At 32.2% G+C, this 25,796-nt stretch overlaps 1 protein-coding gene across 4 annotated transcripts; it reads right to left on the reverse strand.

Moving 5' to 3' along the window:
• Nucleotides 1-4,198: 4,198 nt before the first annotated feature.
• On the reverse strand, nt 4,199-20,800 carry LOC149959066 (uncharacterized). 4 transcript variants are annotated; one of them, XM_090166407.1, is made up of 4 exons: nt 17,855-18,998; nt 10,807-10,876; nt 4,388-4,617; nt 4,202-4,324 (listed from the first exon to the last, which is right to left on the reverse strand). In XM_090166407.1, exons 2-4 carry the CDS (start codon nt 10,830-10,832, stop codon nt 4,254-4,256), a joined length of 327 nt encoding a protein of 108 aa, XP_090022533.1. In that variant the 5' UTR covers nt 10,833-10,876; nt 17,855-18,998; the 3' UTR covers nt 4,202-4,253. The 4 variants fall into 4 exon arrangements, 3 of the variants coding, with proteins under 3 accessions (XP_090022531.1, XP_090022532.1, XP_090022533.1); XM_090166405.1 differs by having other exon boundaries at nt 4,200-4,617; nt 17,855-19,002; XR_016478584.1 differs by lacking the exons at nt 10,807-10,876; nt 17,855-18,998 and adding an exon at nt 19,542-20,800 and having other exon boundaries at nt 4,199-4,617.
• Nucleotides 20,801-25,796: the final 4,996 nt, after the last annotated feature.

Genomic DNA, 25,796 nt, shown 5'->3' on the forward strand with positions numbered 1-25,796 from the left:
ACAAAAATAATCACGATAGAGTAGAAGTTTCTGCCGTGAACTTAGTGCTCGGAATTCGTGTAATTTTTACCCATTAGATAAGGTCTATTTTAATATTCATGGGTTTATCCATTTTGAAGAAAATAGACATTCTTATTATCTACCAATTCAGATAAAACGAAAACGATATCGAAACGTGTAATTTTATACGTTTAACCTTTGGCCCCTCTTATCTATAAAACGTTCAAATAATATAAATAAAGTGTGGAGTATGTTCACAGTTCCGTTATCCATGGATAAATCTAAATGAACATCGACTAAGCTTATCTGATTAGGAGGTCTATCTTAAAAAAAAATATTACTCGTTGGATAAATTATCCAATAAATAAAGTAGACATATCCTTTCAGTTTCAAACAAAAAAAACTTTATCTAATTCGTTTCGTAATGTGTACTTTGTTTTTTCAAATGAATATTGAATCGGTTAATCTATTGGTTTTATCCGATTATTTGTTACGCGGACACAATTTATACATGTCAAAATCAATTTTAGACATGTCAAAACTTCATTTCGACTAGTGCTTTTCGTTTTGACTAGACAATTTCTTCACGCATCGTGATTGGACTAGAGGTCTTTAACGGTAACTGGACAGAAATATTATTAACATAATTATTGGAAAACGCCATTCTATTATTTTATCAAAATTTATACAAAGCCTTTATTGGCCTATACGTGTCACGTGAAATAATTTAGTTACCTCCTTAAAAAATTTCATGCCTTTATCCCCTCCTCCGACAAATTGAACATGTCAAAAACTTTCTGACTAGTTAAAAACTGTAGTCGAGTACGCCAAAAGTGTCTCAATTCCCGTATAGAAATCTAACGCGAGCCGAAAGTGTCACAATACAACAGTTTTCGACTAGTCGAAACTTTTATACACGTCCAAAATACGAGTCACGTCAAGAATTCGGCACTAGTTCGGAAATGTGTCGCTTAAAAACGTTTTTGACTAGTCTCGAAATATCGCGACTAAATCTGCGACGCCTTTCAACCAATCACGATATTGGAAATTCAAACTACCCAATCGCGAGTGATGTAAGTTTTTCGCTAGTGATGTAAATTTCTGTCGCTTAGCTCGCCAAAAGTGTCTCAATACAACGGAACGAGACATGTCAAAAACGTTTTCACTAGGTTCGATCTCAACGATTAAATCTGCGATGGATGTATTGTTTCTTTATTATTTCCGTTTATTCTCCGATAAATCATCGACTACGTCTTCCGCTTCTACGTCAGTATATCGTTTTTGGTAGCAGACGATTCCTTTAATTTATAGAACGAATAACATAAATAATAGTGACAGGATTGGCAACTTCACAGACAAAAAGGATTTAAGACGTAGGCTTCGAATGATATTGGAAAATAAACTTGGCAGTACGAGAAGGCGGCGTCGGAATTGAGTTTCATTAATTTTTTTATTAGACGGTTTCGAAACTGAAAATAGAAAGGGTGCGTCAAATATCAATGCGTTGTTATTAATAACTAACGATATTTTAGCAAAGGATCCTTTCAACGTGTGAGATTTTAGAACGCGAGCTTTATAAACGAGAAATGAAATGTTCCGAAAATCAGACCCTAACCATGATTACAATTTTGTATTGTGGAAGCTGTGGAGGGGTAAAGGATTTCGAATGGATTTTGTTTGTCTGCAGAGTTCGTCGTAAGTGTCGTCTGCTATTTTATTTTAAAGCGGCCTACGACGTTTTCTTAGCATTGTAGGATTTTATAACCTATTTTCAAGCGTAATATTTAATCTAATTAATCTTAGAAAGGGAATGTTATTATAAATCATGTATTTTTATAATAATTGACCATATTTAAGTGATAAATTCGTTTAATTTTGGTAATATTTCGTCGCTTAAGTCAGCGCCATGTGTAAAAGGCCAAGGCCCAAAATAATATTTGCCTACTGTTATCTTGGATAAATTATTTGAGCGTTTTATTTAAATATTAGTTTGAACTAACAAATTTAGATTGTATAATTTCTTACTAAAAAGGTAACATGGCTCACCTGAATATTTTAAGAACACTTCCAGAAAATACCGACCCAACCCTTCTTTCAGTGGCTATAGACCCATTTTGGTGTTTTTGCAAACACTGTTCATATTTTAAATTAATCATGATTTTCTGTTTGCGTAAACATAAAACAAGGGAAATGCCTGTAGGTTAAATATTAGGTTACACCTATTATCCACGTATGTGTATTTTTTGGGGTTATCATTTTTGACTGCGTGTACCTCCTAAGCTCAGATTTGTATTGTATTCCTTTCTCAGGAGAGTTCTAAAGGTAAATTTTGTTTACTAGCCCGATGTTAACACCAAACCCTTCATTTGCATGGAAGCAGCCTTAGTGAGCAGTTTTAAAGAGGGTCTTTTTAAATAATTTTTCATTGACATTTCTGTCAAATATATGTAAATGCATTTATAGGTACTTGGCAGCAGGACATCATGCAACGTCACCTATGCTTTTTGCTATAGATATAAATTTTCACTCAAAATGATGGCCATCGCCAAACTTACTTAGTTAAATAACTAAATTCATATTAACACGTTAATAGGAATTTGATTCTTAATATACGTAATATTGGTTTCAAATTTTGCAAATGTGATAGAGACCGCTATTATTTGTTGAACTCTACCTGACAAGGTTTATGATTGAAAATCGTTAATAGATTTTCAATCCTATTTATACACACATAAACATATAGTAGGAATATCCAATAAAGCTTATTTTATTATTATTACTATTATTACTAATATTATTATTATTACTATACAAACATACACGCATCTATGCGGCTTAAAGGTTTGAGCATGTTGGTATGCATTGGCTGGAGACGCATGACTTCTTCAAACAGATTCTTACCTTTGTGTCGAAAATAGGAAAAGCCGCATTCACACCTACCCTCTGAAAAGATGCGAGCGCTCCCGCAATGTTTGGATGCTGTTGCGCGTCCCAATGTTTCAGATCGCTTCGGCTGAACCACTTCTTCAACCAGTTTGGCAGCGATTCATGACATCATGTTTTTTAATCTTTAAGAAAATCAACAATCGTGGATTTTTTGCGCCTAATAAAATATTAATATTTTACAAGAAAATAATCTTCCAGCTTTTGGCATAATTAAATTAAAAAAAATTTTCTTTGTGCATTCGTCTTTAATTAGATGGTTTTAAAACGTGACAGAACTGCATGAGCATACGTACTCCTAATTACATGGCTATACTACACATGCCCAATTTTCTTCAAAACTCACTGGAAATTAACGTGTGAACAAACAGATTTCCAAACTCTATTAACCGCAGATAAATCAAAACGAGGGTATGTGTGAACGTGGCTAATGTGAATATATGTTCATACGTATATACACTTATTCATGTAAACATACACATTTATACATACACGTGTGTGTATGTTTGTATGTATATACATAAATATATACATGTGTAATAAACTCCTTTCAAATACTGAAACTACAGAGAGATTACACGTCTTATATTTATTTTTGAGGGAAGACGCCAATATAATGATTTAATAATACTTTTATTTGTTCATACCTCCACCTTAGCTCACTGTTCTTCGGTTCCGGCAACGGGCACGTCTAGCTACACTTACAAGGAGACATCCCGAAGTGTAACCCACCGATTTTGTTCAAACTCGGGGGATTGGTAGACCTTCATGTAACTTGAAAAATCCTAAAGGGAATATATTCAATGGGCAACCGTTTTGCCATGGCAACGAAAAATGTTTTTGACAACAACAAATTTAAATTTTCCCATTGAAAATAACATGGGATTTTGACCTCAAATTGATCAAAAGTTGATCAGTTTTGATGTTTTTTTTATCAATTTATATCTATTTTTTCTATTTTAACCAATTTCAAAATTTCGAAAATACTGGGGAGTATGGGAAAAATTGGTGGACGGTTTGGACGCACAGCTTTCCCCCCCAAAAGGGGGAAAATTCAAATTTCACAAACCTTTGAAAGCTTATAGCTCTGCTACCGCTCATCCTAGTTACTTGTGTAATAGTGCATTCGAAAGCGTGACTCAAGCCCAATAACTAATGTCTAGTACAGGTATAGGCTATCTCGCTTAGTTCCGAAGATATAGCTCAGCGACTATTGGAAAAACCTCAATATGTTCAATGAGAAAAATATGCTTTGAAAATCAATTTTATTTTATTATACAACATTTACACATTACGCTTATTTTTAAGCGTTATTCTTCGTCATCAGAGTCGATAATCACCATGTGCTCTATCATATTGGCACAATCTTCAAGAATACATGCTGAAGAATAGCGAATGTTATTTACCATACACTTGCATGTAGGCAACTTGCATTCTTTCTTACATTTACAAGCCATTAGTTCCAAAACTGAATTAGGCGCAGACTGTGCTTTCATCCAATTTACTTTTATTTCGTTGTCATCAATTATCTGGCCATCTGGACTAGGTATAGCTGGTTGTTTTTCCAAACTTCTTCGCCAAATAGCCGCTTGATAGTTTGCGCGCCTCGAATGTCGGTAAAGTGCATCCTTGCTCGGAGGTAGCTGACTAGAATCTACTTGACCTCTCTTCAGCCTAAAAAGGTCATAGTGAAGATTGTTTACTGAACTTGATTTTGAGGTGGTTAATTGCGTACATTTTGCAAGTAAACTCTAAGTTTATCGAAAAGATCGTCTTCTATAGTCCAAGATTTCCCTAATTCTGACATCGCTTTCTGCACGGCGCCATCTATCACTTTAAACTAGACATTTTCCAAAGGCCACTGAAAGCGCTGGTCGTATCACAAACGGTGAAAGCATGCATTCCTAGTAAAGCCTCACACGCTTCTTTCCAAGGGATTCTGCGACACGTTTAACTGGTAAGGTCGAAATTATAACATTTTTAAATCGGCTTTGTCATGGCATATCATACACACAATTGGAAGAAATCAATACGGCTCTTTGTCTTGAAAAAATTGAGGCCTGTGACGAATCGGATCTACTATTACTTAAGACGTTTTACCCAAATGTTCCGACAACTTTAGCCTACGACATAGATGAAACTCTTAGCGGCTTGGGCACGTCTCACCGAGATAATGGAATAATTGTTCAGCATAAAGTTTATATCGTTGAACTACCTGATCAACGCTTGATGAGGTCTCGAGATAACCGAAGAAGCAATGGTTGTGATACGACCAGCGCTTTCAGTGGCCTTTGGAAAATGTCTAGTTAAAAGTGATAGATGGCGCCATGAAACCAACCACTCGCTTGGCTCACGGACTAGTGACCTAGCCCTTACCAAAAAATAAGTGGTCTTGTAACTTTTTAAGTTGGTTTTAAGTTCGTATTTGGAACAAATGCCAACTAAATACCAACTAAAAACCTACTTAAAAACCACTTTACACCAACTTAAAACCAACTAAAAGCTTTCTTAATAAAGACCACTTAAAACCAACTTAAAACTTACTTAAAAAGACCTCTTAATAAAGACCACTTAAAGCCAACTTATAACCTACTTAAAAATTATAAGTAATTATCTGACCACTAAAAACCAACTTAAAACCAACTTCAAAAAATGAGTATTTTCCAGCCAACTTAAAAACAACTTAAAAACAACTTATTACCTCTTTAAATAGTTTATTAAAATATGCTGGCAACTTGAACCTACTTAAAACCAACTTAAATGTGAAAACCTACTAAATACCAACTAAAAACCAACTTAAATGTGAAAACCAACTAAATACCAACTAAAAACCAACTTATTTTTTGGTAAGGGAGGTCCTGGTGTTGATAACATAAAAAAATTGAATGTATTACTTTTTAAGAAACTACTAGGTTATAGATATGGACCAGTGTGTGTAAACTGATTAGACCCCTAATGACAGATCAATCGTGTATCTGAAACTAGTCGGGTTCATTTTAATTAATTAATTTATCTTGTGCACTTTTAAATATATAATTGTTGGCCTTTTTTATCTCGTATTATTTGCACTAGTCGCTACTTTTAATTTATGCTATAGAATATTTCAATTTTGAAATGCAAAAGTAATTAATAATCTCGTTACCTTTGTTTTTATCAGAAACAAAGTTTTTAAAGAACTGTGCAAAACTGAGTAAAATTTGTCACGCCAGAGCCAACATTTAAGCCCGGGTCCTCCAACTGATAAACCCATACATTACCAATAGAAAAAACCGGGCAACATTACTGTATGAGAACTAGACTGTACTCATCCAACACGGCTATATAGTTTCATGGTGAATATTCTAAGCTTTTTCCACTCCCCCCCAGGTGGTTAATTATAGATTTGTTCTAATTCATTTGTGAGAAAATGGCACTGCAATGGATTTTCCCGTCATTTAACATTGGCTTAAGAAGCTTGTCTACATGTACATCTAGATAGCTGTAAAAAGTGGTTTAAGTTATATTTCATTGTCTAAGCTAACCAGTAAGAAGATTCAAATACTTTGCACTTATATCGTTATTATGAATGAGGTCGTTGAAGGTTCCATACGAATCTCTTTCTTTTTTCATAACTGAAAATGTATATTGTCATAAAATTACTCTAAATATTTATAATACTCTTATGTAAAGTTTATTATTATTTTCATAGTTCATTTTACATTTTGTTTTTTCTTTGTTAACCACATATATAACTTTGCATGTGAAATAAAATTTGTCTCAGTCATGTAGGAAATTGAGTTTTAAATTTTTTTGTGAACTTGAATTCATTTGCTTATATTGTGGATATTTTTCCAAGAAATATCTAGTGGGACAACCTGTGATAAAAAAATTGAGTTAACAATATTAGTTTAAAGTAATTAATTAGATTTGTTTTACTTTCTGTAAATGGAAAGAGCAAAATATCAGTTTATAGGTAGGGTGGCAGAGTGGTTAGGAGCTGGGTTTGATCCCAACTTATGGCACTGGGTGAAAACTGGGAACTACTCCTGCGTTGAGTTCGCAAGTTCTCTCCCCACTGGTTAAAGAGGTTTTCCCCCGAGTTCTTCGTTTTGCCTTCCCATACACACTTGTCAAGGTTAACGGTAATAGTTAGTGTAGGGAGCTGTTGGCTCGCGTGGCATGAAGGGCTTGCCACCACCCTCCTACGCGTCGTAACCCGGCCACCTGTTTAAAGGCATTATAAGTCGCTAGATGACTTGGGCCTAAGGTGGTGCCTTGGGTATTAGACTGAGTATTATTCTTAAGAGGATCAAGCCGGGTTTTTTCTCAGCTTGTGGCACTGCTTTAAAAATTCAAGATCACTCTTGTGTTGATTTTGCAAGTTCTCATGTGGCATAAAGGGCTTGCCACTACCCTTATAAACAATTTAAACCAGCCCACTGAAATAATGGCAACACTATTGTCGATGACTTAGCTGAGCTAATAATTATTATTACTTTTGATTGAATTGAACATGAAAAAAGCTTGCAGAATAGAAGCATTGAAATAACTTCGAAGTGTATTATTTTCATTCTTTCATTATTATGACAAATGTTTTGGTTTTTTCTAACAACTAGGTCCCACTGTCAGTAAAGTTCACTTTATCACTTTGGTGAAGAATACACTGAATTATTAGTGCAAAAGCCACCGAGAGCACTCCCGGGCCCCAATAAAGCTATTGCTATTAAAGATAGTGTTCGTACAGGGTTGGGCTATCCACGGAAAAACAAAATTGGGGTTGTTGATGGGAAACTATTTGTATGTATTAGTGACCCAGTTTTAGATACCTGTGAAAGTTAGGTTTTTCTTCAATATTCCAAGTTAGTAAAGGATTTTTCTTGTAAAGGCTGCTCAAAATGTTCCCATTGTTTTTCACCTTACAAGTTACAAAAAAAATACCACTGCACTAGCTCTGCAGCCGAGACCACAATTCTAAAACAAACTAAAAAAAACCAAACCCCTTGAGTGATGCATTTCGAAGGTCATAAGCGTCATTCCATTATCACCCACGAAAAAAGGGAGGGAAGGATCTTTTATTTTTAGTAGGGTGCAACTGTCCTTAACCAAAAACCTTAACGCCGACTTAATTTTTGATCATCAGGATCGGAGTTGGGGTCGAGGACAAAAGTTGGGGATTCCAGACTTTCGGGGGAAGGGGTCCCCGTACAAACACTAATTGAAGATAACAATACATTTTATTGGAGGAACTTTTTAGAAGGGTTTAAACCTAGTCACCTGGTAAGTGCTTTGTGAAGCCTAACCTAAAGCAAGTATAAATTTTTCTTAACAAATGCACCACACGCGAGGGGAGACTAATCATATATAACTCTGAAGAATTCTAAGTTTTTTTTGCCTAGAGCCTATTTGAAGCCAGCTTATTTTTAAAATAAGCCGGCACTTTCCCCAAGTAAAAAATATGCATGAACAGCCAATGAAAATTTTTCTCTCCTCATGTTTGTTGATTCTACATGTAGCTTCGACTAACAAATAAGAATTAAAGATTGACCTAGGCTTTACAGGTCTAAAATTTCAAGGTAACTCAGACACTTTACACCAAGGCTTTTGATTTAAGTATTTATTTTTATAAACTTCCAATAAAACTAAATTCCATGTTCTCTCTCGTTTTCATTATCGTAAAAGAGTCAAGTAAAATAATGGTTTTTTGGAAATCCAACAATGGCAATCTAGTGAACACTATTTGCTAGTCAGTGTGAAGAGGACATTTTTAATGTAGTACACTCCATTACCTAATTTTTTCTAAATGCCATTATAATAGGCGTTTAGTTTTAAAATAAATCTGCTATCAAACTGAAATTATGAAATTAGAAGTATTGCAGATCCTGCTAACAATTGTGTAGTCGTAAAAGTTTAGCATGAGTTTTGCACTTTTAAAAGCCCCAATTATTTTTACAAATAATTGATTACATGTACTACTTTGTAGCCAGATATTTTTCTAAGTAACAATGAACTTTAATCATTATGCGAATTAATTTATGATCCAGGTTGTGACCCTTTTCATTGCAATGTAACATTTCCAGAATAAGCCTATAGCTATTTTCTTGGAAATTGTACATAGTCAATAACATATTATAAAAATTTACCAGTATGATTTTTCCAGTGAAGTCTGTCAACAAGGAACCTTGTGTTGTTAAAAAGTTGTGGCTCTGTTCAGGCAATGTTTGAAGAGCACAAGCATTATTATACATAAACAATGCAGTTTGGAAATATATAAAATCTATTTAGTACAGATAGCCAACCATGCAACATGGCTGTATGCATACAATTATAATATAAAACTATAATAGCTATATAAAGTCACAAAATGATTTCAAGCCAAAACTATTTTTCTTCTAATTTTTTATTGGAAAAATGCAGTGGTAGCCTGTGCAGGTACATATTTGAAGCTTATAACATTTGTAGTAAATAAAGGGTTACCACAAAATTTTCAGATTCAATTTACGCAAGTAAATTCAAAGTACCAGCCTTTTTTAAATCGTGTTGTCAAAATTGATTAATGAAATTAAAAACGACTTCGTTATATTTGCATATTTAATAAAATATTTATGATATTTACAATGAAAGTCAGACTAGTTTCGTCGTGCCTAGCATGACATCTTATTAAATATGCAAATATAACGAAGTCGTTTTTAATTTCATTAATCATCAACTACGCATATTGAACTTGCAAACCTCCTAAGCCTGTTGTCAAAATTGTAAAGGTTATATTTAGATTCACAACATAACATATATCTTAAGTAAATAGAACTTTACATCGTATGTTTTGTTGTATAACATAGTTGCTTCCATACTATTAAATAACATTGCAAAAGAAACCCATAAAAACCCCTTTCCCTGATCTAACCTTAATGATTAGTGGTAAATTTTTTACACTCATATCAATTCTATGTAGCTAATAAGACCAGAAATATATAATATACCTCTTAGAGAGAAGTATTAATCTCCTTATACTGCTAATGTTATTCTTTTTAAACATGTATCTTCGCAGAGGCTTACTGATTTTATTAAAAATATGGCTTATAAATAAATATTCCTAATTAAGAGTAAATTTTTGCGTTTTAAATCATTAGCCAGCAAAGGTACATGTTTCATTTATACTTCAGATGGATACTTCCCTTGTAAGACATACTAATTTTTATCTTGGTAAATATTTTGAGAAGATAATTGTAACTGAGGTTTTAATGTAGCTAGTAATTGATGCACATGTTGAAAGACGCTGAATCAGATAAAAGGGTCCACCAGCCCCATATTAGGATGAACAAGTGGCCCCTCAAAAATATTTGTTGCTTTTAATTTTGATAACTCCCAACTTATGGAAAATTGCTACTAACAAATGATTCTATAATCCTTTACCATGTTCACAATAGAGAGTAAACACTCCTGGTAGTAGAACTGGGTGGCTGTTGAAAGATTTCCTACAAGCCGAACTTGCTCGTTTTTTAGTCAGATTTATTTTTGCCAGATAATTTCATCCCCCTGTGTCGAAAAAGGGTTCAAACATCTTTTTGCTTTTCCCTTCGCTGTCGCTCTATTGATAGCGACGGTCCCCTTGTAATTCGCGGTTCTCAAGGGCATTGTAACTGCTGACAATTTTGACAGCGCTAACAATGCCGGACTTAATCCTTCCACATGGAGAGGTCGGGAGAGCGAGCTGACCCGTCGCTATCAATGGTAGGGTTTCAAACCCTAAATTTCGAAATGACGGGGAGTCGAACAACAAAAAACGGGAGGTTGCGCGGCGTAAAAACTCCTAAAGAGGGGAGACACGTGCGAGGGGGCGATTTTTTTTCTCATTCACGTCACTGAAAACGGTCCCCGAGATCTTACCATAGGGAATACGGCCGGATAACCATTCCAAGTTCGAGGTATGAATTCCTGGTGAAACCTGTAGTGTACCCTACATACAATAAAGATAAAAAATGTATTATCTTTGGTAAGATAACAAAGGGCCCACTTTGGCAAAACCAAATTTTACTTCATGAAAGAAACAAAACAATTAAATTATCTTATGAAGAACTGGTAATACCTTAGATGAAAACAAATAAGCACTCTTTCCATTACAAAAGTAGACCGATAAATTTGGTTTCAAACAATTAAAATTTTTGATCATTTTTGAATTTTCAAGCGAAGGTGTCAAGAATATTTTTCTCAGGCATACAGTTCAGGTAATTATTGTACACCTAATTCAAAAAAAGGTTTAATTTACGTACTAGCAGAAGTATATAATATATTTCTTACGAGAGAAGTACCTATATACCTAAGCAGTTATTCATTGGAAACATTAATAATGTGTGATGTTTTATGTATCAAAAAAGGGTCTCTTTTACTAAATATTACAATATAAGCAAAGACCTAAGACTTACTAAGTTAAAAAAAAAGTAAATATTGGGTAAATTTTTAATAAAAAAGGTTCTGTCATCCCAATTAAATACTATATGTTTCATAAAAAAAATTAATAGCACTCTGATAAAACTGACGTAATAAGTTTTTAGTAATTGTGTTAAGGTTGCTCCTGGTATAAAGGGTGTCATATTTCTAGAGTTTAATGCTGAATATTGCCACAACAGTATTCCTATTTTCATTTCTTTGTCTATATATTTGGGTAGAGAGAGTGTAACCTAAACTTTCAGAAATTAAAAACAATTTTAGAGTTACGTTAGAAACCAGTAATGTTTCTATGGCAGTATAGTGTTAAACATTTCGTCAATTTTCAAACGTTGCGCCCATTGGAAGAGAGACTTGAAGCAAAAAATTGCCTCGCCGACAATGTTGAAAATCCTTAGTATATTTTCCGTGTACAAAATGGCTTAATATATTTTCTGTGTACAAAATGGCTTATGCAGAATGGTCCCATATTCAAAATGGCTAGTCCTCCATCATCAAACTTATTTGAATATCCACATTCACAAGTCAATACAAGTACTTCTTGAGGAAAAAAGTTAATATTAGAATAAATCAATATGTATATAGTAAGGTATGAGGAAGCTATGAAACAGTATAATTCAGATTAAAATGTAAACATAATAAAGAGTTTAAACCAGCATCGAGTGATTTTCATTAATTTTTGGCACAGTATTTTTAAATACTTTAAATGGTAGAAATATGTACTGTTATTTCATCCCCTTTCATCAAGGCGTCTGAAGATGGGTCTGGATCGAACTATGAGGAGTCAAATGAAGGGTGAAAATGTCCAAAAATAAGAGATACCTTCCAATTGACCCGAAACCAGGCCCTATGGACTACTCTCAAGCTTTCACATCTGTTATTTTGTAATTAAGTACAAATGTTTCAAAAAAATTTAATAAAAATATTTTCCAAATTAGTAAGGTTATTCCTATAGACAGAATGGGAGGTTTACAAGATAGTCTTGCTCTAGTTTGCACATTGGGAAAGTGTTATTACAACCACTCCCAAAAGTAGTGGTTTCCTGTCCAAAATAAATACTTTCCCTACACAAAAACTTCACTAAATCATTAATTGTTTTCCAAATTAATCAGTTTAATTTCCAAATGATTATAACTCGAGGACAGTTCAGCATTTTTATTTGCTAGAAATTTCTGTGTCCTAGTTCTGATCAAATTTGTGCTTAGTTATGCAACTTTAGATCGTCCATAAGTATGTATATATATACAGTAAGTTTCAATATATTTATTATTTTTAAAGCTCCACAAAACGAGAAAGCAGGGTCTGCGCATGGGCAAAAGCATGGTTGGTTTTCAAAAGAGGTACAATTACGCAAAAGAAATAAGAAGTTCACAACGATTAAATATAAATAAATTATGCAATCTCATTGTATTAAAAGAAGACTTTCACAAAAACATTTTCATGCGTTTTACACAATTGTTTCTTACTTTATGCTACTTACTCGAACTTTGGGTGAGGTCCAAACCACAATCAAAAATTGCGGACGGTTTGGGGACGGAAATACCAATACTCCATCTTTTGAAGTTAAATCTTTACAGTAAAAGTTTTTCCCTTCCATGTATATTTGCTTATGATTATGACTATGGAATTCTTTTCACAAATATAGGTTTATGTGTGTATTTTATAGGTTATTGAATAGCTAACTCTACGACTTCAGCAAGATTCACACATATATCATTGTCAAACTGCATTTGATTTTACAGAAGAAACATGAATGTTTGCCATGATGACAAACTAAACATGTTAATCTATTGTTTTTTAGAATTACTACTGAATACTTCTTATTTGGTGCTGTAATGCATACACCAAATGTTGCAAAACTACTGAGACAATAAATGGTTCAACGGTTTCTTCATAAATATCTAGTCATGCAAAATAAATAAGAAAGAACTATGAACATAAAAAACCATAGCCAATGAACTAAAGGGTTCCAACATCTCAATAATTTGGTATTAAATATTGCACAAAAATACATAATTACACAGGGCAAAGCAAAATGTTAAAACTTGTCTGGTTGAGGTGATATTTTGTCTCTCATATAGGATGATGGACAATACATATAATAATATAAATAGGAGTGAGGTCATGTATCAGCTTAATTTACTGTTAAGCTGCAAAAATTTTTAATCCCACTTTACGCATCTATTTTGTTTAAGATATACCAGAATGCTAGGTTACTCTAAAATTGACATTTTTAAGAGCTTGGATTTATCAAAAACAAAGTTGTTTTGTTTCTTTCATTGGATTAATTTATTTAGATAGAAACTGAATTCAGACTATAGTAATTAGTACTTCATTCTTTGGCTAGATCAAATATTTTACTTGCATGTCTTATCAAAACATTGGTTGAGCTCAACAAAGTTTTAAAAGATTTATCTTAATTTTTTTCATGTTATAATTGGCTGAATTGATATGAAAGTTAGGAAAATAACAAAATCATTTAAACACAGACTATTTAAATCTTAGTCATAGTCAAAAATAATAAGAATTAATACCAGCGGATCATTCAACTAGGGTGAAGATATGGTAAAATATTATAAGTTATCTATATATCTCACTAACTACAATTATTTCTGGTAGCAATACATCATAGTAGCACTGCTATTAAAATTGAAAACTGAAGTTCAATTGTAGATTCAGCTAAAATTAATGCTAGTCTTTTTGCACTGTTGAACATTATTGAGTGTTATTAGTCATAAATAATGCGTTGTGGAAGACCAATAACATAAACTACACTAATTCTCTGAATACAGTCACTACTTTTGAAGAACACTATGTTCTTATATCAACAGGCTACATGAAAAATAGACTAACTTTAAGCCATGAAACTAATGTTACAACTAATAGCGAATTTGGCCAAATACCGAATATTCGGGACTGGTATCGCGGATTTTTCGTTTCATGGTTCACACGACTCCTGCGAGACTCTTTTCCAATTCGAACCAGTGGTGTAGTCCTAAAATAAAAAGAACCGGGGCGCTACCTATATACGGCCAACTTCGATTTCGCGTGTAACCGAAGTTGGCTGTACCGGCTGCTATAATAGTAGGTCCAACTTCAATTTTTAGTGTGATCGAAGTTGGCCGTACCTAGGTAGCAATTTGAAATTGTTAATAGTATTTTTCTGCGGGCAAAATGTATCATACATTCACACACCCTCTATTCGAGAAAAATGATTTACGAAATACAAGCAAAATATTACTGAATATTCGTTGCAACACTAATTGAAAATAAATGAGACCACTGTTGTGTTGTGAATCAGTATTTTAATAAATATTCACAACGGAATTTGTTTTGAAATCGTTCAAATGGTTCTGTAGCTAGTTAATTATCATGTATTTTTATTAAAATATACTCTTGCTGTTTCACAACCAGAGTTGCCACATGTCAGGGAATTTAAAAATGGGTCTAATTGAGAATTTGTAAAAGGTCAGGGAGAAGTCAGGAGATTCAATTTTATTTGGACACTGAATTTAATTTTACTCTAGATCTATGACAAATTATGTGATTATTATTTAGTTCCTTGAATGTTTTGCTAATTTTTTTAACGTTGCAATAACCTTTATACTGAAATAAGTTTATTTAAATTTACCAACTTCTGATAAAAGTAAAATATAAAGTTAAATCTAGTCTAATTTTGCCCTTAAAAAGTCAGGGAAAATCTCTTAAAATCTATGCCGAAAAAAACCGATGCGATTTTTCTGATGTCCATCGTGATGTTAGTGTCAATTGTACGGAATTTTGGTCTCCCACGATTTCACCTGTGAACTGTACATTCTTTTTTAAAATCAATGCCATCAAATGATAGCGACAAAATTTTAGTTATCGTATTTGCTTTAAAAAAAAAGATGCCATCGATGAGCATTACGAAGTATTGACATCTACATTTCCAACGTGCTTTCCAACTGCGTGCTCAGAGAAAACAACAAAAACGACTCCTCTAGTCTATGCGTCATCGATGGGCATGGTGATGTCGAAATCGGAAACGTGAAAAGTCATACAGTAGATTTTTTTCCCCGATGCACATTTGTCTTTTTTTAAGAGCCCTTATAATATCAGGGAAAAGTCTGGGAATTTGAATCTGGAAGTATTGTGGCAACCCTGACTAGTAAAAGTTGTCTCTTTTTTTCAGTATTACGTTGAAAAAAATTAGATTCTTATTTTGGTTTTCTTGAAATATTTAGTTTTTCTGAAAATTACTTAAAGAGCATCAACATAGAAGGGCCAATAACAAAATAAAAAAATTAATGCGTACAAAATATCTGCTAAAGTTATTTCTATAATAGAAGTAATATTTTAATAGAAGCACAACAGTGGAGCTTAGTTACCAAATTTAATATTCAAAAGTGAGGATAGAAAATATTTGGCATTTTATATAATTTCTGAACTGGTTGAATAATAATAATAATTTCCTAGATTGTGGAATTTCACGGCCTTTAGTTTTAGTCTTTCTATCTGATCAACTGTTAGAATGATATATAAGTTCATAAAAAATTGTAACATAAATAAACGGCTTCATTTTAAGTTTTTATTACACAATTTGAAAACTATTTGGTAAACAAGAATGAACACAAATTGCTGTGGTACGATTAGAAATTCAATATATCTTCTAACATTATTCGACCCTTTAAACATTCAATTTGGTATTTGACTTTTCTAATGTCTATAAAAAATTTTATTAGACAATAAAGACTTGTTTTCTGAAAAAATAATGAAAATTAAACAATAGGAAAAACAGATTAAAATTAAATCCGAGATAACCAATTTCTTAAAGAATTAAACTGAAATTGTTACAGAACTATTTTAACAATTAATCTGTGTAATTTATGAATACTTAACTTCTTTTGGTATTGTAAAAAAAGCAAATGGAATAAATTATAAAAAACAATATTAAAACTATTTAGTTATACACTTCATGTTGTTGAGATCTTCAATTGTCACCTAAATTGTTTAAATCAATTTCAAGTAATGTAATGCACGGTATTAAGAAAAGATTTTTGAATAATGAAAATGGAAAAGAACCAGTGCAACTATCCTTAGTTGCTATATCCTCGACTAGAAATTTAACAAAAGTATTTTTGCAAAATGCATCACGAATGTCCACAATCCAAGCGTGAACATAAAATAAACACTCACTCGCTCAATAACTTTAACAGTGCATCAAAAAACAGTGAAAACCACCAATATGTTTCGAAAGCTTATTACATCAAAGTTGGTTTTCGAAATAAGGTATTTATTTCTGATTATTGGTAATTAATTTCCTTATACGTAAAACAATTATAAATTTATTAAAGGTATAATTTTTATTCTGATGTCATATTAATGTTCACCATAAGAGTTAAAATGATTTTGGAAAATCCCAAAGTTAGGACTAAGGTCTTGAGAAATTTTTCTCTTACAATTTTCTCTCTGGTTTCCCTCTGAAACATTATCTCTCAGCTCGCTCTAGTAGCAACCAATATAAAAACCTGCCCGCAAATGACATCAATAACAGGCACCCAAGAAATTAAGTGAAGCCTACCCTTCCATTTAAAAACTTCAATTTGCTAGTGAATATTTATTTTTCAAGTAAAATCATCATTACCATTATTATTATCATTATATATTTATATACCTTATGCAAAAATCTAATAGATCAAAAACATTCTGACTCTTTAACGCGAAGCAAACTATTAGTAAAATGAAACAGAACAGTGATACAAAACTTTACTGCATAATATGCCATATGAGAGTTATTTCTCCAGTTTGATTTTTATATTTGCCTGATTAAAGTTTCCTCCAAGTTCATTTCAAATATCTTGTTTGGTTGTTGTATTTATTGAATATATAACGCATCATATCAATATGTCTTTCTGCTCTTTGATTTTGAGCCAAATCTAACTGAATCCAGGTAGATGAGGCTCAAATTATTTTTACACTAATAGTAATTACTAATTTTAAATAATGAATAGTAATCTATGCGATTTTAAAAGTATTATTCAATGGCGCAAATATTTTCTTTCAAATTCTGGAAAACGAGTTTAGTATACATTTGGATTACACTAACCTTGATGCTACCTTGATCATCATTCTAAGTTGGTTTTATTTTACTATTCTTTTCATACGAAAAAAAACCGTGTTCATTCAATTGGTTTCCAAAATCATCTGGGGTAGGGTATTTCTAGTATTTACCTGCTTATGTCAGGATAAGATTGAATTAATCAGAAGCACATCTACAGTTATAGATAGCAAATTCAAAGGTAGTTTTAATTAAAATTTGTCATTTTCATAATATAAAAATATATTTAATTTTTACAGTAAACGAACACATTGAATGTATTCATTTTGTACCACAAACATCAGCCCCTTTTCTATTATGAGGGTCCAAATGGAACAAGCCTTTCTGCATTTCACATAATTTTGAAACTTGCATGCATTTTTTTAATTACTTACCTATTTTGATTTGGCTTACCAATGTTGAGCAAAGGCTGCCCCTATATGTTCAATATATGGTTTTTTGTGTTTCAAATTGTCTTTGTTTATAATTGACTAGGCATAAAGGAATATTAAATATTCAAAATGGAATTGTGAGCTTCCAAAATAGTGTGTCTAGTGATGTTCGGGCATTCTTATTTAACTAAAAAATATGAAATCATTACAATCTTTTATTATCAGGTTTCATTCCTTATATTTTAAACGGTAGAAGGGCAAATGACTGGGCATAGTAAAATGTTTGGAGAGCAAATTTGTTTGCTTTTTACACCATTCAGCTCGCAAATCATATTATGGATAGTCTCCCCATAATTATAACATGTGGTATGATGACTTAACAAATAATTTACGGCTGATAATAGTGATGTCTTGGCTCAGCTTATGAAGACAACCAACATTAAAAAAGAGACAAATACCCTAAAGCTTTTTTTGGAATTTAAGTGTTCACATCCATAAAGAGTATAAACTCTCACGGCGTCAGTAACAAAACTCAATTAAGTGCTCCATAAGTTTATAATACGTTTTTTTAGTTTTGTGATACATTGAAGAATACTACAAAACTTCTATGATTTTTGTGCGATAAACTTCCGGTTAATAAGTTTTCAATAGGCAAGGCTTAGTAATAACTTTATTTTACCAAGTCCGAAAGGGAGTAGGCCTAACCATAGGCCAAATAATGATAAATCTAGAACATTACTTTAAGTAACTTTATTCGAAAAACCCGTCCAATAGCGCTAACACCCGATCGCAGACCTACGTCATTTTGGTAGTAAATTTTTTAAGGGACAGTTTAAAAAAATAATTCACGTGGTCGTCGTTGTAAATATCCGGTATTTATCATTACTTGGCCCATGGCCTAACATATCCACGTATCCCCATTTTTCTGTTAACTTTGAATAATTCCGCATTATGATTTTACTATACCTAAGAAAATCCCAGGCCCGACTCATTCACTAAAGGAATCAACCCGGTCAGACTTGACATTTATTCATAAAAATTATTAATCGTTTAAATTGTATGGTGGCTAATAAAACTAAAATGTAAGTAACTCACCGTTTTGTTTAGAAGTGGCACAAAAATGTTTCTAAGCTAGACCACTTATAAAGTTACCACACGGAATAAAAAAAAGAAGCCTATAAATCCAATTAGTAGTAATTTTTACAGCATTAAATTAGAGTTACTTTGTACTAAGGGATCTATCATCTTTGTGGTGAAAAGTAGTTAACCTCAAATAGAAAATATGGTAAACAAAATCAAATCTAGAATCTATTACTTTGGTAGAAGACTGCTTACCTACCAATATTTGACTATAGGGTAATTACTTCTGAAATCATCAGACTTTGCTGCATGATAGTAACAGATTTTAACAAAACTTTTTATGTGCGTTCATCTACCTCTACAATGAAGATTTCCGAAGTTTACCGGAAGTATTTCAAAAAATTTATAAGTTATGATTTTCTGAAATTTGAGATTTTTGGCTTAATTTTGGTGTATGTTATTGACATTAATTTTAATATCGCGTTCCCTAAAGGTTGGGAAAACATAAAAAAGGGTATCCTAAGGTAAAACTGTACGCTGAAACAGACTTTGAAATCTATTTCATTGTATCTGCTATAAATTGTGATATACGAGCCAAAACGCGGGGTGAAACTTAATATTTTACTCACTAGGCGGCACACCTCCAACATCAAAAAGCCTTTTTTCAGTGCATCATCTTATACACAGAAACGCTCTTGTAAAATATCGTTTTGGTCTAAGCATTATTTCTATATAAAAATTATATTAAATTTTTCTAATTTTTGACCAATTATTTATTGCAATTTTAAAATATAAAAAAAACCACTAATGGCTATACTAAACAATTTCCATGCAATTTATTCCATTTTCAAGAACCGTGCTTTGGTCTTATTCAAACATTCGTTCGCAAAGTAGTAATGTGGGACTTTTAACTACACAAAGAATTTCAAATTCCGAAATCCAGTGTTCATCTTTTCTATTTGGCCAGTTGTAAGAGCTCAATATTCCGTGCGGGTCCAAAATTGTGGCAACGTATTGGTCAGGCAAGAAGTCGGACCGTGGATGCAACGTTTCATCGCAGATGATTCTTCACCCGAGAGTCTGTTTAATATTATCACAATGTAAATCTATGTAGATTTACATCGTGATAATATTAAAAAACAGACTCGAAAAGACTAAAACCGAACAAGGAACACGCAGTCACCAATCTTTTATCACAATTACGCATTTTTGAAAGTTTAAATCTGCGATGAAACGTTGCATCCACGGTCCGACTTCTTGCCTGGCCAAGTTATATTTCCGAGTAGTTAGAGAAACAAATGAAGAATGCAGAGAATCACTTATTAGTTTACTCACCCGCACGGAATATTGAGCTCTTACAACTGGCCAAATAGAAAAGATGAACACTGGATTTCGGAATTTGAAATTCTTTGTGTAGTTAAAAGTCCCACATCACCAAGGTGAAGACATTACTACTTTGCGAACGAATGTTTGAAAAAGACCAAAGCACGGTTCTTAAAAATGGAATAAATTGCATTGAAATTGTTTAGCATAACCATTAGTGGTTTTTTTATATTACTTCAAAAAAATTGCAATAAATAATTGGTCAAAATAAGAAAAATTTAATATTATTTTTATATAGAAATAATGCTAAGACCAAAACGATATTTTACAAGAACGTTTCTGTGTATAAGATGATGCAATGAATACAGGCTTCTTGATATTGGAGGTGTGCCGCCTAGTGAGTAAAATATTAAGTGTCACCCCACGTTTTGGCTCGTATATCAAAATATATAGCAGATATAATTAAATAGATTTCAAATTCGGTTTCAGCGTACAGTTTTACCTTAGGATACCCTTTTTTATGTTTTCCCAACCTTTAGCGAACGCGATATTAAAATTAATGTCAATAACATACACCAAAATTAAGTCAAAAAACTCCAATTTCAGAAAATCATAACTTATAAATTTTTTGAAATATTTCCGGTAAACTTCGGAAATCTTCATTGTAGAGGTAGATGAACGCACCAAAAAAGTTTTGTTAAAATCTGTTACTATCATGCAGCAAAGTCTGATGATTTCAGAAATAATTACCCTATAGTCAAATATTGGTAGGTAAGCAGTCTTGTACCAAAGTAATAGAATATTTGTTGTAGTGAAGTAAACAGATTCTAGATTTCATTTTGTTTACCATATTTTCTATTTGAGGTTAACTACTTTTCACTACAAAGACGATAGATCCCTTAGTACAAAGTAACTCTAATTTAATGCTGTAAAAATTACTACTAATTGGATTTATAGGCTTCTGGTTTTATTCCGTATGGTAACTTTATAAGTGGTCTAGCTTAGAAACATTTTTGTGCCACTTCTAAACAAAACGGTGAGTTACTTACATTTTAGTTTTATTAGCCACCATACAATTTTAACAATTAATAATTTTTATGAATAAATGTCAAGTCTGACCGGGTTGATTCCTTTAGTGAATGAGTCGGGCCTGGGATTTTCTTAGGTATAGTAAAATCATAATGCGGAATTATTCAAAGTTAACAGAAAAATGGGGATACGTGGATACGTTAGGCCATGGGCCAAGTAATGATAAATACCGGATATTTACTACGACGATCCCGTGAATAATTTTTTTAAACTGTCCCTTAAAAATTTACTCCCAAAATGACGTAGGTCTGCGATCGGGTGTTAGCGCTATTGGAGCGGTTTTTCGAATAAAGTTACTAAAAGTAATGTTCTAGATTTATCATTATTTGGCCAATGGTTAGGCCTACTCACTTTCGGACTTCGGTAAAATAAAGTTATTACTAAGCCTTGCCTATTGAAAACTTATTAACCGGAAGTTTATCGCACAAAAATCATAGCTTTAAATCTTCAAGATAATTTTAACCCTAAACTATTCCTCTCTTATATTTCCTTTGGATTATTTCCACGCATTAAAACAATATGTTAAAGACAGACCGGATTAGTAAGTACCTCAGCTACTGTCAGTCTGCCACTCGTTAAATAAAAAATAATTGTCTGCTTTACTGGACCATGGCCCGACTGGACTATTGGAAAGAAAAAGAAAAAAAAAACCAAAGACTATATAACGCTTTGATTTGGTAGCAATGATGCTAGGGATAAACAAATTAAATAATTTAAGTGTTTGAAAATGTAATTTATCTGAAGCTAGTCTAAAGTATTTGACCACAATTAAACTGCTAAAAATAATGAATTTGCATTTTTGAAGCCATATATAGGAAAAATCGAAACATGAAAGTCTTATTATTTTACTATTTCCCTTTACCGCTCTCAGAGCGCTACGAACCCTCTGAACTACACTATTTATAAAAAGGAAAATTAGTGGATAACAAAGAGTGGACCTCAGAGCGCTCTGAGATAATAAAAAGGAATTACCCATTTTTAAGAAAAGGTATTTAATTAAAGAAAACCGACGGGCGCTTACTTAAAAAGTAGTTAAATATTAATTTAATAATCTAATCTTAAATTTAAGGCATTCAAATTAAATTTTAATTGTCTCCTTGGCGTTTTCTTAAAACTAATCTTTCAGAGCGCCAAATTAGACTTATAATCATTAAATATCCGCATATATTATTTATTATGAAATACTTGGTATGATAGCATTATAATATCATAAAATTACAATATAAAACTATAAAAAAAATAAAAATTAATAATTATTAAATTTATTTTGTTTCAAAATAATTGAAATTTATTTAATTTTGATAAAAATTTAAGTTTTGATAAAAAAATTTGGAATTCAGTCACTAATTTTGAGAAATAAACAATATTTATATTAATTACTCTAATTAAGTAACCTGACATTAAAAGCCTACTTTTTGTGTATACTCGCAGCGTTTAACAGCATTGTTAGGTGATAGCATCATCAAAACATATTTGGACAATCGTTTTCCAAGATTTTCAAGTCGTACACATTTTCTATAAGTTTCAAAGCTTTTGCGATGAAAGTTTAGTTATACTATGAAGACTTGTGATCTGGAAATCAGAGGCATGGGTAGTACACCGTACTCATGGCCTTGGCTATAATAGCAGATGAGTTTGTCAAAATAGATAAATATCGTATTTAGCGTTTAAACAATAGTTAACCAATATATGTACAATTTTATTGTTTTATACGTCTAAGTACTGTTTAATTTTCGAGTACGCAACTTTTTTACTTGAAAAGATGCTTAATTATTAAAGTTTTTGATGTTTAAACATTTTTCCAATTTAAAAGTTTGTTCGCACTGGGAAGCTTCGCGAACCTATTAGGAAATTGTAGGTTTCTAAGGCTTTGAAGCGCAAAGTGTGAACTTGGATAAATAGGCCTAAACAACCGCGGGAAAGCTAACAAATTGGATTCGTCTAAAGTAAATAGACATGTAGTTCATGTTTAAGTTGATACAAATTGTGAAATTTAATAAGTAATTATACAATTAATGAACTATTATCTTAAGAATATTTTTTTTTATTTGGAGTTATTTGTTTTTTGTCTTTCCCTATATGGTCAAAGCAATAGTAATATCTTGGTTTAATTATAGTAGGAACTTGGATTAATTTTAGTCCTAGTTCTATATTGCAAGGTATATATATTTTTATATCTAAGATATTACCATATTACGACTTTTGATATTAATAATTAGTTAGTCCAAGGTACTACAATTAATCCCATGTAAATTTAAACTGATCAAATTATGCAATATGTTATGATGTGATGTGATAAATCAGTTAATTTTCTAATTTTAATACCACTACAGGTCTTGTATAACAATATTCTGATACTGCCAACCAAAATATGTTCAATATTTAGAAAGTTTTAAAATATACTGTAATAATCTGCAAAGCTAATTAATGGGGTAAGCTTTGGTCACATATCATACTGTACGTTGCCTCCGCTATACAATGTTGGCCATTTATCTGTTAATATTTGTTTTTGGGAACCGAAACCCATAAGTGACATGAATTTTAGCTTGCGTTCCTTATTATTCTATTTTAATGTAAGCAGTAACTCGGCGCTGGAGAAACAATCATTGTTTGTGGTTGAGATTTTCTTACTTAAGCGGATAAACTTGGTGTCTTAAACTACTTTGAAATTAGGTGTAACAGGACCATTTTAGTGAAATTAAAATAAATTCTACCAAGAGAACGAATCAGAGTTTCTAAAATCCATTTACGGGTAAGATTTTTTTGAGTTAGTCACTTCCATTTTTTGAGCGCAGTGGACATTTGAAACGTGCAAGAAGACTTTTTACCAGCTGAAGCAGCAGGGTGGGGGGGGATTTGGACCAGTGTCTGCTATTGTGTGCCAATTGGGCAATTGAACATGCCTGTCTAGTAAGCGTATGTATTGTCTTTGTTTTGAAATACTCCCAACGGTTCAAGAGTATAGATCAACACATGTGGTTAAGAAGGTATTATCTTAGTTTCTAAGAAAAATGCAAAGCAATATAGCTGAACCACGTACCGTGATTTAACTTCTAGGAGATTTAATTAAGGCGCAACTGAAAAGAGTGTGATATCATTGTGTCATGCACTATTTATTTAAAAACCTACCTTTTGAAGGTTGCCGCTGCCATTTTCATTCTATGAATTTGAAAATTTGTGTAACAAACTTAAGTGAAAGTGCCTGTGATGACTGGTGTCAGGTATTACATACTTACTTCCTTATGAAGATGTCAAACTATGGTAAACTACTAACGTTAATTTAAAAGAGTACTGTAAAATGGCCTTTTTCGTTCAAGTTTTTTCATTTCAAAATTTCACCTACAAGCTATTCTTCTATGTAAAAATCAAACATTCCTCTAGTACAAGGATGGCCAACACGTGGCTGGTCAAGATTTATATTGCGGCCCGCGAACCTAAATTCTAGTAGCTAGTGCTACTCATTTAAATTTTCTACACATGCACCTATTTTAAAGAGATATTTCAGATACGTCCGGTATTTTGTGCAATTGAATTGAATTAAAAGGGTAGCTTTGTTCCTAATTTCATTAATGTCAAACTTTGAATTTTAGAATTTGGCCCTCGACTGGAAAAGGTTGCCCCCCCCCCCCCCTTCTCTAGTACTTGAAATATCTTTGGTGACTTATTTATTCTTTAATTAGATATAATATTAAGTTGTGAGGCTAGTTTTGTGCTAATCCAGCATCTTTCGCTTTATTATGTTATAACTAATAAACAATGCAGTCAAAAATATCCCAATTTATTTCAAGTACTAGAGGAGAGACTCTAGTTGAACTTAAACGAAATAAGGCAAAGGCAACAGTACTCTTTCCCCTATAACTATATCCCTTTTAATCAGGATAAAACATTAATCATTTCATAAATTTCTTATTTTAAGTTTTATTACTCAAGAGAAAGTATACATGTAAAGTTTTGGTAGAATTTTTATAGACATCAGTTTTTAATGTTTACGAACAAATTTTTCATTTGTTGTATAATCAGTTTAATAATAAACGTAGTATTATATAATCTTGCTTCAATTAATTTAAATCATGATTTCTTTGAGAGTATGGATTAACTAACTAACATGATTCCTCCATATATAAGAAAAAACATGAATATCTATCAACTAAATCACCTGCTATAAAACTATATTAATAGTTAATTATGAATAATTTTGTTTAGGATTGTAGAAAGTTAAAACAATAGGGGATATTGTTAATATAGAAAGCCCAATTGAAACTTCTAAATTTTTTGTAGTCCTCACAAGATCAATAGATAACATTACTTAAGTTAAACTATGGCTTCCTAATTTATTAATATAAGCAGTATCACGTTTCTTGTAATACTACAAATATAATACGCAGTGTTTCATAAATTTTTCTTGAGGCATGTAAGAGGGGAAGTGCCAATTTTTTTTAAGATTGGCGTTTACTTGCGTATTTAATGATGCT

The sequence above is a fragment of the Leiobunum rupestre genome, chromosome 2 (genome assembly GCF_980474605.1).
Source record: "Leiobunum rupestre chromosome 2, qqLeiRupe1.1.hap1, whole genome shotgun sequence".
NCBI lineage: Eukaryota > Metazoa > Arthropoda > Arachnida > Opiliones > Sclerosomatidae > Leiobunum > Leiobunum rupestre.

Excerpts from the sequence above, each read along its gene's own strand:
- LOC149959066 (XM_090166405.1), bottom strand. The coding sequence starts at position 10,832 with ATGGTTATCCGGCCGTATTCCCTATG. Across the intron at positions 4,618-10,806 it reads ATCCGGCCGTATTCCCTATG|GCTGAAGAGAGGTCAAGTAG; the intron begins GTAAGATCTCGG and ends TGACCTTTTTAG.